Source organism: Blennius ocellaris (genome assembly GCF_963422515.1).
Source record: "Blennius ocellaris genome assembly, chromosome: 21".
Lineage (NCBI taxonomy): Eukaryota > Metazoa > Chordata > Actinopteri > Blenniiformes > Blenniidae > Blennius > Blennius ocellaris.
The window spans coordinates 3,894,685-3,912,934 of NC_137670.1; the positions used below are offsets into that span (position 1 = coordinate 3,894,685).

At 41.2% G+C, this 18,250-nt stretch overlaps 2 protein-coding genes across 4 annotated transcripts; one reads left to right on the forward strand and one right to left on the reverse strand.

Annotated features, from left to right (window-relative positions):
* The first annotated feature begins 1,436 nt into the window (after window positions 1-1,436).
* LOC308145254 (LIM and SH3 domain protein 1-like) lies at window positions 1,437-11,185 on the forward strand. Of its 3 annotated transcripts, none has more exons than XM_080516621.1 (8): window positions 1,437-1,596; window positions 2,444-2,538; window positions 3,595-3,679; window positions 6,763-6,870; window positions 8,184-8,291; window positions 9,537-9,606; window positions 9,750-9,829; window positions 10,713-11,185. In XM_080516621.1, the coding sequence occupies exons 1-8, from the start codon at window positions 1,528-1,530 to the stop codon at window positions 10,884-10,886; spliced, it is 789 nt and encodes a 262-aa protein (XP_080372747.1). In that variant the 5' UTR covers window positions 1,437-1,527; the 3' UTR covers window positions 10,887-11,185. The 3 variants fall into 3 exon arrangements, with proteins under 3 accessions (XP_080372747.1, XP_080372748.1, XP_080372749.1); XM_080516622.1 differs by having other exon boundaries at window positions 10,716-11,185; XM_080516623.1 differs by lacking the exon at window positions 6,763-6,870.
* A 451-nt stretch (window positions 11,186-11,636) lies between these two features.
* Window positions 11,637-17,614, reverse strand: LOC308145525 (kelch domain-containing protein 1-like; the record flags this gene model as incomplete). The annotated part of the gene is made up of 13 exons (XM_080516989.1): window positions 11,637-11,967; window positions 12,395-12,474; window positions 12,733-12,817; window positions 13,153-13,225; window positions 13,591-13,703; window positions 13,811-13,869; window positions 14,283-14,357; window positions 14,431-14,529; window positions 14,622-14,709; window positions 14,856-14,968; window positions 16,106-16,226; window positions 16,472-16,542; window positions 17,513-17,614. The coding sequence occupies 13 exons, from the start codon at window positions 17,612-17,614 to the stop codon at window positions 11,832-11,834; spliced, it is 1,215 nt and encodes a 404-aa protein (XP_080373115.1). The 3' UTR covers window positions 11,637-11,831.
* Window positions 17,615-18,250: the final 636 nt, after the last annotated feature.

Genomic DNA, 18,250 nt, shown 5'->3' on the forward strand with positions numbered 1-18,250 from the left:
ACACTCGCCATGTGCCATTTGTATATTCTTTCACTGTATCCACCATAAAATATCAAGAACAAACTATTCCGTCCTCATTTTTCTGTTTCCCCCCCATTCAGCGTTAAACCTTCTCCCACTGTTGTGTTGAAGTACTGATTGTGGTGTACTGTGCAGGTGAGGCTGTTTAAAGACACCGGACACGTCTTTCGGTGCCATTTTCATTTTAATTTTAAGAATTTTCTGTTGAATGGCAAAAAAGTTCCTCGTCAGCTTCAAGCCTGAAACAATCAGGTAGACATGAACGCCGCTAATTCCTGCTCAACCTTGGAATTATTTATTTGCCTGTAGAAATAATGCACACAAAATCAATTATTACTTCTAAATCACTACTTGTAGACCCATTTCAGGTTATTGTTTGGAATAACTGTAACTGTTACTATATGCTATGTTTTCTGTATATTGTCATGTTTATTCAGATCTCATTTTCACGATATATTGGCTGAACTGGGTTATTTTATCTGTAATAAATAATATAATAAATATATATTACACCTCTAGAGGGCAGTATTGCTCCATTTGATTAAAAGTTGTATGGTCGTGCACAGAATTGCATTTTGGCGCTCAGCTCATATTAAAAACACGTATTCGTGTGTTTTTCTACTTTGTCGGTGTCACATAGATATCTTAAAAGAAAAAAAAGACATAAGTCCTAAAAAGAGGGGGCACCCGGATTTGAACCGGGGACCTCTTGATCTGCAGTCAAATGCTCTACCACTGAGCTATACCCCCGATGCGTTTAAGACGCAAAGTATAGCATATTAAAACTACAATTGGACGATCTACGGATGTATTATTTTTTTAATATTTTTTCAGAGAAACGCGTGTGTTTGTATATTCTTTCAATATTGATCATAATGATTCATTTTGCGAGGTTAAACTCCTTTTTGCTGTATTTTCCTGTCTGCACGCGATGCTGTCTTCAGGTGCAGTTCAGAAATACCGCATTTCTGAATGTTTTTTTTATTTTATATATCGAAACAATATCTCAATTTCATGTACAAAGCTGCTTTTGTACTTAATGTGGCATAGTTTTAAATTGAGAATTATATAAATTAGAAAAATTATTATGTACTCCCTAATTTGGTGCGATGTAATCTTAGTTCCTGATAAAACAATTGTATTTTTTTTTGTGTACCGATACGAAAAAGCAATGCAGTTGATGACATCGCTACTCAATAACTGTTAAGGGCATTAGAATGACTTTTATATATGCATTTATTTCAATCCCCTCACTCTTGGGAACAGTTATTATCCATACAACCAGGTAACTGTGTAATAAACGCAGGTCCATGAAGGCAGCACGGCGCTGCGCCTGACTCCTCCTCACTTCGAGGTTTGTCTATAAATTAATTCTCATGCCTGCAGGAAAACTGGAGGACTGTCCGAGTCCCAGATTCCCACCGATATTTCTTCATTAAAAACGTTTTTTACTGGACCATTTTCCACTTTTTTTTATTTTACAGTTTCACGAGTACCAGGGCCAAAATGAATCCGCCCTGTGGGAGATGCAATAAGCCAGTGTACCCAACAGAAAAAATCAACTGCCTCGATAAGGTAAGTTATTGAACATTTTATGGAAATAAATGAACTGAATAAAATAATGGAAGCTTTGTTACATGTTTTTCACCTGTAGTGTTGCAAAGTTCTACAAATCGACAAGTTTGACAGGCTTAAATTAATCAATGATGGATGCAATGACTGCAATGTGTGTTTATAAATTCATATATTGCACTAAATAGTTTTTTATCTGCGAATGCTGTCGTTTGATCTGATGTTTAAAAGCCCAACAAGACGAAAATATATTCGATACAATAGTTGTGGACCAAAATATGTAAAAGCAGTGAAGAGCTGAAATACCACATCCTGAACAAACATTGTCCACAAACGTGCTGTGGTGCCTAAAAAAGACAAGACCACATGAACACTGTGCTTGTTCAGACAGTAAGAGCGACCACACTCAGTCAGAGCATCTTCACTACAGCTTTATAGATTATTTTTCTCCTCTAAATGCATCGTAGCTGATTGAATATAATGTTCTTCATTGCACATAATAAGATGCCTTGTCAGAAATTAAAGTCTTAGGGGACATTCTGGTTGTTTTTTAAGTGACCACACGTCACTTTGGATCATGTAAAAAGGCTATCAGAGAAGTTGGAGTCTTTCCTCAGCTTTAAATCTGCACCTTACCTTTCTGTACATTATTAGAGGTTAATTCTAGTACTGTAATTCTGCATGAATATTTTGATTTCTTCTGCATAAAACACTTTCTGCTTCTAAATGTGTGCACCTTTTGAATTTACTGCAAAAAAAAAACATGAATTTTTTTGTGGTCATTTTAGCAGTTGCACATACATTTTCTTGTGCATGACAATGGTGACTGATTGTGGGTTTTTCTTTGCAGTACTGGCACAAAGGTTGTTTCAGCTGTGAGGTGTGTAAGATGGCCCTGAGCATGTCGAACTACAAAGGCTTCGAGAAGAAGCCATACTGCACCATGTGAGTGTTCACAACTACAAGGTTTACAATTATAGGTCCACATTGTGGTTAGATTTCGGTCGACTGAAAAGCAGAGGTGGAAACTGTTTCTACTTCAGTACAACTGCAGTTTGGATGGTTTTCTACGACGTTGAACCATGATCTCTGTCATTGATAATAGCGAAGGTGTAGAGGCATTATTTTGCACTTAAGTCCATTTCTAAAACTATATTTATTCATTTGTTTACTTTGAGCGAAGTATTATCCACGACGTCCTTTTCTAGGTACATGTACTTTTACTCTCTTACAAATCAACAACTGCAAAAATAGTTCTTACATTGTATTTTGTCTACATTATATCACAACACTCATCAAAGGAAATATGAACAATTACTTCTTCATTTTTGTGTTAAATATAGAATTAATCACCTTTTTCCTCCCACTCCACTTATTGCTTTTGATTTATTTCCGAATATTTTTTATTGTATTCTTCATTAATTTACTGTATGTTTCATTTAATATTTATTTTGTTGCTGAATATCTTTCATTTTGCGTTAGTCCTCTAAATTCTTTTGGGGTTTTTTTGCAAGATATATTGACATTTTCATCACATATACTCTGCGCCACAACAAAGAAAATCTTTTAAATATAAATTCAAATGTTATAATGGCACTATTTTACTGAACCGGGCCACTCAGGATGAAAGTGACCTCTGAAATAAAATGCATTTAACACCCCTTCTCTACGATTAAAAAAAGAGGATTCATTATTTCTTTTTTCTTATTTTTTTTTTACTTCCACTATGATGATAAGAAATATAGAAATTTTCCACCCGTAGCTCAAATTAAACACTTAAATAAGCTCAAAGGTTGATAAAAAGCTCAGTTAAACCATCTTTCACCATGGGTCTCGTTCAATCAGGTGTTTTGGTGTCAGAATGGCTAAAAATTGTAGTTAAATGATTTTTCCCCTTTAAACCATAACTTAGATATTACTGACATAGATTAAGTGTTTTTGGTGACTGCATCAAGTTAAACATTTTTTAATTGCTTTCCTTCTTTCTTTCCATCCTGACAGGCATTACCCCAAATCCTCTTTCACCATTGTAACGGACACTCCAGAGAACCTGCGCCTCAAACAGCAGACCATGCTCAACAGCCAGGTGAGAGTCGCACCCGTCACTCAGCTCAGGTCTCACACCTAATCTCGTTATGTAATCATGGCTCCGCTTGGCTCCTTCACCCCACCCGGCTCGCAGCTCATGGCAACTGGATTCCTTCAGTGAAAGCAAACGAGTGCTTTAACAAACTCGCAGTATAGCAAACGGCATTATAGATGGAAAGAGAACAAGATAGGATGGAATCTTACCAATGAGCGTGAAGCTGGAGGTAGACGACGTTGTCGGTCAGGGGCAAGAGACAAAAAAAAAAAAAAAAAAAAAAAAACATCAAGCAAATTGTTGAAATCTTAAGAAATCTTTTCTTTTTTTTTCTTGATGAATTTCGTAAGAGTAGCGGACAAAACACAACACTTAGACTTTGGTTACAAAACACCATTTCAAGTTAAAATGTTTGCGTTTACGCACGATATTTTGAAAACAATGTCAACAGAAAAAAAATGCTGAAAACGATGTAGTTAACATGTTGGGCCACTTGTGGGTGCTGTTGGTTGTTTTTTCTTTTTTCCTTTTTTGTATTGAAACCACACACACACACATGCAACAGGACAAACATGAACAATGTCGAGAACACGGACATTGTAGTGGACAGACGACGAAGTTGGATTGTTATTACAGTGACCTTCGACTATAAAACTACCAAGTCCCATGAGAATATGGACTAGAAGTCATCACACGACGGAGGAAAACATCGTTATTATTGTCCACCTACTGAGCACGTGCAGAAGAATTATTTACTACGGCCGTGGTGAGCATGTGCAGTAGCTGTGCTTCTGCTTGTCCACACGGAGCCCGGGTGTTTTCATAAAGCTGTGTTTTCAGTGACTTCGAGCACCACTGTCATGTAAACGGTCACTCAAAATGCAGGGAGAATGTCCATTTTCACTTGAAAACGTTGTGCAAATGGGGCCTCGGATCCGAGCTGAGCTATTAGTGACGCCGCCATGAGAACAAGCAAACTAGCAGTAGCCTGAAAGCCAGAGGAAAATGTTTTTTTGTTGTTGTTTTTAGATACTTAACTGTATTTTACTTGATTTCGTGAAAATATCAAACATTTTCATCGCGTATACGCTGCCCCACAACTAAGAAAAACGTAAAAGTTTATATTTAAAGGTTATTATGACACTATATGACCTGAAATGACTTAACGCCCCTGCAGTGGAGTTGTGGTCTGTATAGTCGTACAAAGCCTTCTCCTCCGTTCATCCTCTCGTGTGGCCCCACCTCAACCCGTCCTCCTCCCCTCCCGCCCTTCCCCATCTTATAAACTGTAATCTAATCACAGCATCCGTGTCGGCGGTTTAACCCCATCAAAGGGATAAGTCCTCCAAGTCACATAAAATTAAAGAGATTCCCTCTCACTTCAAACTTGACCCCCTGAGGGATTTTCCTGCCAGTCGACGTTTGGAGGTAAAGCTTGGCATTTCTTCTAAAAAAGGTAGAAATGAAAAGTCACTCGCCCTTTTAAGGCTGCATTTCTTGAAGACTTACCATCACATGTGGAGGTGCAGTAAAACCGTTCAATATGCCTGAAGAGGAAAATGTGCTTACACTGCATCACCAGGTGGATTTTTTTTTTTTTTTTGATGAAAACTCAGGAAATCAATACTTTTTACACATTTCCAGACATTAACAGCTTCATAGGAAACTGGGAGTAGACTTTCAGCTGCACGCACTGTTTGATAAGCAGATTATGAGTGGAAAAGAGGAGGAATTCTTTATGGCTGGAGTTTTGAAGCGACCCATATCTGGAAGACGAGGACCCCCATTTCAGGGGAACACGTTTTTACGTTTCAGAAACATTTTGCGGCAACATTTTGAAAGTGATGCAGTTGGCATGCAAGTTGGCACTGCTGGCTTTTGCAATAAAACCACACAAACCAGAGAACAATATCCTATAAACATTAACAATGGGAGTACATGGACATTCCAGTGGGCATTCATTACACAAACAAACAACAGCACCCGCTCGTGGCCAAACACGACAAATACAATCATTTTCAGCATGTTTGACATCGTTTTCAGAATGTTGCCATGTGAACGTGAAACTTTTCTCAAACTAAAACACAAAAAACGCTGTGTTTTTCACTTGAGACGTTGTGTAAACAAAGCCTGAAACGCAGTGATGTTTTTGTTTTGTTTTGTTTTTTTTAAATATTAAGTTCCTCACATTTTTTTTTCTCTCTAAATGGTCACAAATGAGCTTGTTTTTATTGTTCACTCATTCACAAAAAATCCATACAGAAACCAATATTATATAAGTTGTGCATCGCTCCAGTGGAGGATACATGTTGCCGTGTTTTAATTTTCTACATAAATTACTCACAAACAGCTAAGTCGACTTATACATGCATAAAATGTTTGCTGGACTTAGAGGAGACATTTTATTTACAACCTGGTGCATAGACTAAATGTTTTAGTATTAAGGTTAAACTAATGAAATGGTATCTGAGACAGTCTTAGATCCTCGGCGTATTGTTCCAACAACTGATTAAAGTGCACAAACTGGCCTAAGCAGGGTCCATTTTTGGCGAAAACTACTTCCAAAAGTCTTGGAACATACCTACGCTATTAGGCTACATGAGCGTTCAGATATAACTGTCATCAAATTCACACCAAAAGCCATTTCCTCCTCTCTCTTTCTCTCTCTCACGGCTCTTTCCTCCAGTCTCATCCAAACGACCCACTTCTATGTTTATAACCATAAAAGTCTCGGCAGCTGCGCTCGCTCACTGGAGCAGCATGTTCCTCATAGCAACAACATGAGTCAGTGTGTGTGTGTGTGTGTGTCTCTCAGATTTACTTTCACCTAAACATTTTGTCATTGTTCAGGATCGCGAGTGTCTCCCCGAGTCCTTCAAAACCTACGAATTAATTTTGACTAACACTCTGTTTGAGCACAGAAGGATTATATTTGTGTGCATTTTCAATTCAGACTCTGCAAAAAGCGACACGACATGGCCGCGTCGCGTCGCGTCGCCGCGGCCGTTTCAAAGAGCACAACCCAGTTTGGGTTGAGGAGTTAATTACAATAGTTTCCTGAACTCTGATGAATGACGGATTTCCAGGCGCTCTATAAGGAGGACTTTGAAAAGAACAAGGGGCGAGGTTTCAGCGTGGTGGCCGACACTCCCGAGATGCAGAGAGTGAAGAAGACACAAGACCAGATCAGCCACGTACGTCTGGTCAACGTCCCAGAGCTTCCAAAGCCGTCTAATAACGCCGAATGTCAACGTCATTCGTCCCTCTAACAAGTTTCCCCTCCTCACTGGAGACTTTGTAGAAGTTTTGTATTAGTGACAAAAAAAGTCTGCATGCCTGCATGAACTTCTGTTTGATCTTCTCCAACTGGTTTTGGATCGAATGCTGCGTTCGGTTCCCGTTGGGCTTTTCTGCTTTTGACTGAGCGTCAAAGCTGCAAGAGGAGGCCTCGAAAATACAGTGAAAGGTTGAATTAACTCTGGGAATTTGTATTTCTCTGAATCGTTTCTCAATTCAAATCATATTTTGTTCTGAAATTAGTTCAATTGAATAATCTCAGAAGAATACAAGCTTCCTCTGTATAACTGGGAAAACATTTTATTTCTACTTTTTTTTTTTTTTTTTACTGTCACATGTTTGACAGCAAAATGTGATCAGTGCCACCAACAAGCACTGAATGCAGCTTTGTCTCGTTTCTCTGCTCTTAAAATAATGCATGAATTATTCCAAATGAAGTGCAGCTGTAATGTTTTACTCATGATGAGCGACGGATGGGAAGGTTGCTGCCTCTCAAGAGTATCCCAGGTCTAATCGGCTTTGCTTATAAAGAGTACAAGGAAATATTGGTCATCTAAAGGTTGGAGAACCACTGCAGCTTAACATTATTACATTTACTCCTTCTTATAGATGACGGCAAACTGCCTCAGACACTTCCACTATGGTGACGTTTTAGAAGACAAGTGATAAATGTGTAATTGCAGACTATTTAGTGGCTACAAAAATTATATTTTGTGGCCTCAAATTAGTATTTTGTGGCCAAAATTTATATTTTGTGGCCTCAAATCAGTATTTTGTGACCAAGAATTATATTTTGTGGCCTCAATTTAGTAGTTTGTGACCAAAATTAATATTTTGTGGCCTCAAATCAGTATTTTGTGACCAAAATTAAATATCTTGTGGCCTCAAATTAGTATTTTGTGACCAAAATTAAATATCTTGTGGCCTCAAATTAGTATTTTGTGACCAAAATTTTATATTTTGTGGCTGTGAAATACTAATTTGTGACCACAAAATATTCATTTGTGGTCCCAATTTAAAGCTTTATTTATTTTGTCATGTCTGCGGTTCCGTATTTTCTCTACTTTTGTTGCACAAAAAAAAGAATAGTATGTGGTTTAATCTCGAGGAAACTAAGTTGATGAAAAGGAAAGATTAAAGAGTGGCATCAATCTTAACATCCCAAACTCCGCCGACGTTCACAAATATAAACCCGGCTGATGTCATGCAGGCGCTTTACAAAGAGGATTTCGAGAAGAACAAGGGGAAAGGTTTCAGCGTGGTGGTCGACACCCCCGAGATGGCCAGACTGAAGAAGACGCAAGACCAGATCAGTAACGTGAGTGGAGATCAACTCAAACAGACACTTGATGCGACTCAATCAGACACGACGACGTGTATTTCTGATATACTGGCTTCCAGGAGAGAACGCATCCTTTCTCATTTCACAGTTTGTTTTTTACTTGTGCAGCTAAAACGCGATGCAGACAGGAACCCCCGCTGATAGAGGATATTTTAGCAGAATAGTTGGAGGCTCAGGAGCTGGGAAGTGAGCGGAGAGAGGATGGTGCTCTCAAGACGGCAGCAGAGGATGTCAGAGGAACATTTCAGGCATTTCTCTGTGTCCACTGAGGAGCGGCTGCCCTATATGGTCAAAGTCTCTCAGCTGTGGACACACACACACACACACACACACACACACACACACACACACACACACACACACACACACACACACACACACACACACACACACACACACACACACAGTTCTCTCATGAGAGCAGCGGCTGCAGAAAGGAATGACTGATGATAAGCGGCATGTCAGAAGGGCAAAATCAGATTTTTTTTTTTTCCAAACTTGTTTCTGTCTTTTTTTTTTCTTTTTTTCTTCTTCTCTGTGCTTGTTTCCTTTTCCTTCAAACTGTTTCCCACACGGTCCTGTTTGTGGTCGCTCCTCCTGAGGTTTGTTGAGGACACACACTCTTTTGCCTCCCTGTGTGAGATTCACTTTTCTCCTCCATTTGATTAATGAACTCCACTGTGCGTTGCACAATCATGCGTCAAACCTAACTAAACAATCTCTTCATTTTTCTTTTTCTTTTTTTTTTTCTTTGGGGAGGGTGTTTGGGGCTTTTTTTTTTTAACTGTTAGATTATCTCATAAAATGTGACAGAAACATCTGTTACTAAATATTATATATTGATTATTAAAAAACTTCCACAAGTCATATTGTCGCATTTAATGCACTTTGATCTTGTTTTATGTCGTTCTACAGAGCTTTCATCTTGTATCTGTGCACATAAAGGGAGCACATCAATTTCCTCCTGACAAAATACCCTTTCTATTTTCATTAAAAAAAAAAAAAAAAAAAAAGCTAAGAATTTTTTTTAGGGGGGGGGGGGGGGGATTCTGTGGATTCTGGCTCTCTTGCCCTGAAGCTGTTCCTCCTGCAGCTCAGATTTTCTCTTTACCCCCTCAGCACCTCCTAAAATGGTGAACTAACTTCTCACAGGGGGGTGGGGGGGTTGTTTAGGTGAAAAGTTAAATGCGTGTGCGTGTGCGTGTGCGTGTGCGTGTGCAGATAAAGTACCATGAGGAGTTTGAGAAGAGCAAGATCCGAAGCGACGCACCGCCTCCTGAAAACAGACAAGGTGAAACACTTTCTTACCGCTCCCTTGTTGTTGGTGACTTTAAACATGTGCATTAACTTTGTGTGTGTGTGTGTGTGTGTGTGTGTGTGTGTGTGTGTGTGTGTGTGTGTGTGTGTGTGTGTGTGTGTGTGTGTGTTTTGTAGACCATGAAGGGCAGCCACCCAACCCTGCGAGGCCCAGTCAACCATTCCGGCCTGGTCCTGCAGCACCACCTTCTGGAGGGGTGAGGGTATTAACATGTGTGTATAAGAGGAACAGTTTGTGGTCCTAAAGTCTGGATGATCATCAGATAGATATTAGTACAAGGATTATGCAATACATTATCACATTTATATTCATTTATAATATTTGATATATATCACACTGTTATTCTGTGCCTACCTTATTAGGAGAGACGGCTCAAAATGTTCACAAACAGGATAAAATCTCCTCTTTCTTGCTGCTCCTGTGACAAACAGGTGGTCAGTTATGAACAATAGATTTGCACGATAAATCCACAGGGTGTGAGTGAGGGCAGAGCCATCCATTGTTTTGCGAATCACGCGCCAAGCCGAGAACGCTTCCTGTTCCCGTCACGTGACGCGGCAGGTTCTTTACACTTTGGACGTCGTCACTTCCGTCATCAACGCTTCACAAAAACGTCCTGAAGTTACATGGGTTATCAGTTATTTCACATTTTTTTCATTTACTACACAACTCCGTATGTGTTCATTCATTGTTTTGAGGCCTTCAGTGAGAATTTCTAATGTAAATAGCCAGGAAAAAAATATTAAATGAGGTGTGTCCAAGTTTGACTGGTAGCGTACAGGCACGCACATAAACCTATAAATAAATCTATATTTTATCAAAATAGACAGAAAAATCGAAGTTTACACACACACACACACAAAACATATCGAATTGAATGTCTGAAAAGGTGTAGAAAGAAGTTCAACTGATTTAATCCGATAGGCAAACTAAAAGCGCCATCAGACGAAAGCCTGCAGACATCAATCCATCATATACATCACTTTATCTCACTTATCCAGATTGTGTCTTCTCTAACCGCCACGCCACCGTCTGGTCAATCATCTACACAATAGTAAAACTCCCTTGTGTCATTTCAGAAGCGTTACCAGGCCATGTACAGCTACGTGGCAGCAGAGCCGGACGAGGTTTCCCTCCAGGAAGGCGACCTGATCTCGGACGTGGAGCCGATCGACGACGGCTGGGTGTTCGGATGCAACCAGCGCACGGGCCAGCGGGGCATGCTCCCCGCCAATTACATCCGGTCCATGTGAGACGACGTGCGGGCGAGGCGAGTCGACGCCTGCCTGCAGTTTTTAAAAGCACTTCCGCTCGACGGTGCTTTGCTTTAATCTCATTTTACAAGGACACTTTACAGAAAAGTCACAAAGATTCACCCCAAACAACATGAAACTGATTGAAAGTAAATATTTCACTTATAATTTGCTTTTTATGTGTCTCAGGTAAGATTTTTTTTTTTTTATGTGGCTTTCAGCAGTAATCATGCATAGCTGCAACTTTGAGTTGATAAAACAGATCATAAATCAAATGAAGCTTAATTTTTCCCACAAAAATGCAGGATACAAAATTCTAATAAAAAGTAGACTATTTTACTGCGTGTCAGCTCGGTTTCTAGCAGCATTTCTACTTTTCATTAATCTAATAAAGTAATGACGTCTGTTTTTGAATCATATCAGGGTGTCAGTTTGAGACAAGTATCATACGCAACATTGGACTTATAGGAACTCAGTATTGGGGTTCACCCCAAAGAGGACGGGCATCAACTGTTGGAATCTTATATCAATTAATAGGTAGATATATCCAAGGACAAGCTGTGCATTAGACTCGAGTCAGTGATTTACCTCAAGACACAATGAAACCAAACTTGGTCCGCTCACCAGAGTGGACTTTAAATTGGTTCAAGTGCTGCTACAGGTAAGTTTCTTAAAAAAAATAAAAAAAAAACATTTCAATCTCATAGTGGTTAAAAAAGAAAATCCTCTCGTGGAATAAAACCACAGAGCTGCAAAAGCCATCATCTTTATTCAAAAACAAGTCAGTAAATACAGTAAAAATCCAACTAATGAAAACTGGCCGTTTAAAATAAGAAACTTCACTTACAAAATCTAAAACAAGATCATTTAAAAATCATTAGGAGCAAAGTCAGAGTTTGTTTCTCCTTAAAAAAAAAAAAAACTACTTAAAAAACCCCATCCTCTTCAAGCGTTAAGAACAGGCTTTACGGTGGAGAAAAAGGCTCGTCTCTTGTCAACTCTGCTGCGAAGCTTCGACGGCAGAGAGTCCAGCAGATGTCCGAACAGCTGCTGGTGTTCGCCGATGAAATCTTCGCACAGTCTGGAAAAGAAAACGGGACGTCAGACATGAAACCAGCAACACGGTTCAATCTGCCTGCCGGCGTCCGCGGATCAAAACAAAATTTGAAAAATGTGACAGTCACTTCAATTTCTCACTGAGTGAACAGCAGTGTTTAAGATTTAACGTCGCAATGCAGCAGCAGGTGGCGACAATGCTAAAAGATTGCACCCTTTCTTCTGTAGTCAGAAAAAGGGTTAACCTGACCAATATGTACACAAACTATACCAAGTGAAAGCTCATTAGAATAAGCCGTCGTCCTCGGCTGTAATCTGTTGCAGGGAGGGTAAAAATAGCCGCAGGTGTTTGCAGGCACTTGGTTGGAACGGCTTACTTATTCGTGAGTGAATGGAGTCAACAAGGCGGCATTGTGCCGGCGCGGCCTTAAATAGGCGGCAGCAGTGTGTACCTGGACAGGGAGTAAGGCTGCGTCTGGAAGATGAGGATGTCGCTGCAGTGATGTTGTGACGGAGCTCTCAGAACAACAACCTGTCCACAACACACACGTGAAAGGATCACACAGAAAATACAGGTTATGATCTACAGTCCTGTGAGCCACCAGCCCTGATCGCTGTTTCATCAGAGTAACGGCAACAAAATTCTCATTAAAGCACTGAAATAAAAGTAGTAATTGTTTTTCTGGATTATTGGGGCAGTGGTGGCTTGAAGGTTGGAGAAACCAGAGGGTCTCATTCACATAAATGGTGACGGCTGCCATGCAAAGTGCTCATGACTCTGAAACCATACCGTGTCCATGATGACGCAGAGGTTGCTGCATCCTCCGAACACCACGACGTCACTGTCCTGTCCCAGACACGCCGTGTGACAAACCCTGGAGGGGGGGGGGAGATATACACCTCTAGAGATTAGTACTTATAGCATCTTAAACAGGGGTTTGCAATATAGACTTTTTCAAAGAAAAACTTTAAATTTATGGTTATCAAGGCACTAGTTTACTAAAATAATGAGCTACAAATTCATATTTTCTCTCTTCAAACCCACAGTAATAGAAGCTAAGAAACATAAGCCAGCACAGACTTCTTCCCCCTTCGAAGTTCTACAGTACAGGAACATTAAGCAGGAGGCCCAGCTGGGGTAAATGATGCAGCTTCTCTGATATCGAGGCTAAACTTCAGTACGAAAATGACAAAAATCTAGTTCCGGTACCTTGCCTTGTCTTTGTGTTCATGCTTCACCTCGGTCCACTCGTTTGTTCTTGCGTCAAACTTCCAGGCGTCTTCTGCAAGATGCACGTCGATCAAAATAGAGAAACTTTGATGAATGACGAGCTAATTTGGTAAAGATAAATGGAATTCACTTATATGGCGCATTTTCGCTGAGAGCAGCCCCCAAATCGCTTTACATGATTCATCACATTCACACACCATTGGAGGCGTCACTCCAATGGCAGTTTGGGGTTCAGCGTCTTGCCAAAGGACACTTCGGCGAGAGATGGGAATCAAACCTCCAACTTTCCCATTGGGAGACGACCGCTCAACCAACTGAGCTATGCAACGAGGTTTTTTTTGTTGTTGTCTTCAATGGGGCAGCCATTGTTTCATACCAGAGAGTTTATTAAAAAACAAAAACAAACAAACAACTTACTGAGGGTGCTTCCATCTACGCCCAGACCTCCGAAGACGAAGAGCGTGTGGTCCGATACCGATGTCATGGTGTGCATGGAGCGCCCCGGAGGTGCAAAGGAAGGGGGCATAATGCTAATGCAAAACAACGCAGAGCAACTTCTGTTTTAGAGAACTGTTAAACATGCATCTAACAGGAAGTCACAACTACTGGGAAAAAAAAGAAAAAGAAGGTACTTTACAGTTCAGTCCAGGTCCATGTTTCCAGGTCTAAGCAGAACAAGTCCAACTCTGTTGTTTCCTGCAAACAGACTTGTTGTTTTCAAAAGGGGAAAAGGACTTTCAAAACATGCATCAACAAGTGTTGTCGGAGCCTCCAGCCCCCTTCACGTCGAGGAGTGTCGGATTCTGCACTAATTGTGCACATTTTGAACGTCTCGCAGCGCCGACACGGCGGGAAAATGCTCAACATCTTTGAACGGGAGCGAGTGGAACCAGGTAGATGAGCGGCACCGATATGGTCCGACACTGAATTCTCCCCTCGGGAGGCTAAAAAGGTCGGTCAAATCTCAGAAGAACCACTTTTCTTAAACAGGATCTGGCCTCGTGATGAGGCAGTGTCTCTATCCACAACAGGAAAAGGAAACAGGAAAAGGCTTTCCCCCCGCCACCAAACGGTTACTACGAACTCGGACCCGCGGCGTGCGAACTCACCACGCCACCGGAGAGGTAACCCTTGTTCCCCAACAGCGCGCTGGCGTGGCAGCCTCTGGCCGAGGGAGCGGAGCCCTGGACAAAAACCACATATCAGAATTTAAAAATCAACCAAAAAAAAACCAATGATCCATCACCGAACGCTCACTTGAGTCTCCGGTTTGCTCCAGGTGGCAGAGGGGATGTCGAACACGACCACCTCGCTGTTCCATCCCCAGCACCGGAACAAAGTACCTCCGATTGTGGACTGGAAGGGAAAACCACACCAGCGTCATCCACATCTGACGATCATTTTAGAAACCGTTTCCAGAAAGCTGTGTTTTTCCAAACACGAGTTACCCAGGACATCTCGTCCACGACGAAGCTCGGCCAGGAGTTGCGGACGTCCCCCATGGTTTTACACCCGTATCCACCGAAGAAGATTAACCTGGACCGAAAGGGCAAAAATACTTTCTTTAGGAATTCGTTCACAATCAAAACTCGAGAAAAAACCTGAAGAATCAGCATTGTCTCATCGAAGGATCTTGCACATTTAGGGTTGTTCTATATCAGATTGGCCCGAACAGGACTGACCGGTTCTCGTGCGCCCAGCAGGAGTGTTTGTTGCGTGGGGACGGCGTCGTCCCTTTGGCGTCCGTCACTTTCCTCCACGAGCAGGGCTGCTGCGAGACGTCAATGCTGAACATCTGACACAGAAAAATAAAAAGGTTCAGAGTCAAACACAAAGGAGCGCCATGTTCAAGATCTGTTTACCGTTAAGGTTCAGTTGTTATGCCGTGAGACTTGACAACTTTATCACCCTGCATCTGCTTCAAACTGCTACGACAGCTGATCTTCGCAGCGGATAATATCCAGAGTCTACAGTGTCTGTCTGGTGTGAGCAGGGTGCAACGTACGGGCAGAGAGGGAGGAAATGTTCCCAAATAATGGAGTATTACTTTTCCCAACATATTTTCCCACAAAAACAAATCGTAGATATTGGAACCCAGGATGAGATATTCCTTTATTTGCGGCACAATGAGCAAATTTACATAGACTAAAGAATAATAACAAACCCAAACCAAGTAAGCAGTAAAAGTAAAGAAGAGTTACTATTTTGCATTTTCACTGGAGATGTTGCCTTGATTTTCCAGTACATGTAATTTAACTCGCAGAGAAAACAAGGAAAAGAACACAATCTGTAATATGCAACACACTTTGAAGCAGGTGAAAGTTCAATGTAAACCACAGACAAACAGCTGATTGTTTCTTTCCTCAGTCGTCATGCAGACTCTCACAGCCTTGCTAAAGAAAATCAAGTTGAAGCAAGTTCTACATGTCGGATTACATTTTATGTCTGACAGCTGGCAGGAATAAGAAACATAAGAAACCTCATGCGAACCCTCAAGACAAACAATCTATAAGGTCGCGTTTAGAAGTGAGGGGATTCTCTTTGCTAAATATAGTTTTTTTCTCAATGAGGATTATATTTTAATAAAAAGCTGTTAGTTTTAGTTTTAAACACGATTTTCATGAACAATTGTTACAAATGATTTCTTTCACAGCCTTGGTCTGGAAATTATGGCTTTTCTTCATTTACCTTTTTTTTTTTTTTCTCACTGTGAAACTCTTATTTTGCAAGGCAAGTTATTAGCTCTGCTAACCAAGATGCTGAAACCAACTAATAATGCAATATGGGCCAGTAATGTTAAAGATGTGACTATTTTAGATTGATTTGATAAAAAAAAAAAAAACGATTTCTCCTGCTGCTTTTCATACCTGCAGAACAGTGGCTTATCTCTCAGGATCAGTACTGTTAAAACTACAAAAATACATCTTCTCACCTGATTTGTATATCCATCTGGTTCCAACCAGCCTCCGAATATGTAAAGTGTGCCATCGACATGAGCACTGCTGCACATGGCTAAGCTTGAGGGGACGTCTCCTGTGGCCTGCAGTTTGTCCCTGGCAAAGTGATACACAGCAGATTAAAAAGATAATCAAGCACATTGTGATTTGCACGAACACAACAAGAAGAGAGAAAACGGCAGCAACAAAGAGCTGTGGGGAACACTTTAAATATCTTGAATGGTCCCTTTTGTGAATGGGCAGTTTTAATAAGGCTTGCTTTCACACTACATCCGCTGCTTTTCATGTCAAGGTGACCCGGTGTTACTTTAGCTGATAAACAAGACTTTTCTCCGTCTCACCATGTCCCGCTGTCCAAATCACAGAACCAGATTTCATCGCTGGGCAGGATGACATCGTCTCCACCCACCATCTGCAGGAAGACACACCAAAAAAACAAAACCTTTCTTCAAATAAAAACACATTTTCTACAAGTTTGACGTGACAGACGCCGAAACCTGCCCTGAAACGACCCATGTCAGCAGGTTAAACTATGAGCATAGCAACAATCTGAACACAGCGCACAGATGTTTTGTTAAAACTTGTCACTGCAGCGAGAGTTCATACAAGGATCCTTGAGCTCGTTTGTTTTTGATCTTCACACACTTGTCAGGGTTTGCAACAAGGTGAGCCATCAGGGAGTGTGTCCCACAAAAGCAGATAGAATACACTGTAGACATTAAATTGTCAACATGAGGGCTTTGTATTGTTTACTTGCAATTTATTAAACCAAAAAAAAAAAAAAAAGGTTTTGCTTTGAGTGAAATTATCAGCTCCAGTTCAGAAAATGACTGTTGCACTTGTTCTTTTGATACAAAATGTTTTCCAAACACCACTTGTATAAAAAAGACAATAAAACTGTGAAGAATAAAATATTACATTATTAAATAAGCTTTAGTTCAATATCATAACATACTAAAGATTGGTGATTGATTTTCTAATTGAAGAAGTCTGAGACAGCATGTTTTTTTTTTTTTATATTCCCTGTGGACACAATTGTGTGTGCGTGTGCGTGTGTGTGTGTGTGTGTGTGTGTGTGTGTGTGTGTGTGTGTGTGTGTGTGTGTGTGTGTGTGGCTAAAACGATCTGAACAAATCCACAAAACCTGATTATCTGGATCTTCAAGTGAACAATTTTTCTGTCGTGACGTGGCTCCTTGCGCGCACGCACGAACACTAACACACACACACACACACACACACACACACACACACACACACACACACACACACACACACACACACACACACACACACACACACACACACACACACACACACACACACACACACACACACACACACACACACACACACACACACACACACGAGGTGTGTACTCACCCGGTACCCCCCCCACACGTACAGCGTGTTGCCGTGTATGAACGCCCGGTGGCTGCTCCTCTCCAGCGGACCCACTGGCGCGTCCTTCCGGGCATCTTCCATCCCGGTGCGGCGGGGCTTGCGACACCGTCAGCCTGCAGGGAGAACTGTATAAGAAGGAGGTGAAGTGGGAAGAGGAAGAGGAGGAGGAGGAGGAGGAGAGCGGAGCCGCGGAGGAACACGGAACACCTGACCGGCTGGAGGAGGAGACGCGTCTGCGGAGGGAGACACTTTGATGAACGTGTTTTTCAGGCTGGCGTGCGTGTTTGTCCTCTGGATTTCCTCCTCCTCCCGTCAACACGATCCCTTTAAGCAGGTTCGCCTCCTCAGCGGATCGCACACATACAATCCAAACTACTTTTAATCACTTTGATCAAAGTTTATTATTATTATTATTATGACGCCCATTCACACGCACGGCAACTCTGTATCCCTCCGCCTCACAGGTGCTTCAAATGGAGTTGATGACTCTATAAACGACTAACAGGCGAAAGAGCCGGGAACAACAGAAACTATATTATTTGGCTGCAGATAAAACAGAGGATGTGAAAGGAAATGAATGTCGACATGATCAATAGCAGGAGACATTACCGTAATATAGTCATATAGAAGAAATGTGCTTCGTTGCCAGGCAACAGCCATATAGCGTCGGTGCTGTGTGTGATGGCGGAAGCGGAACTGTCGTACAAAAACAAATAC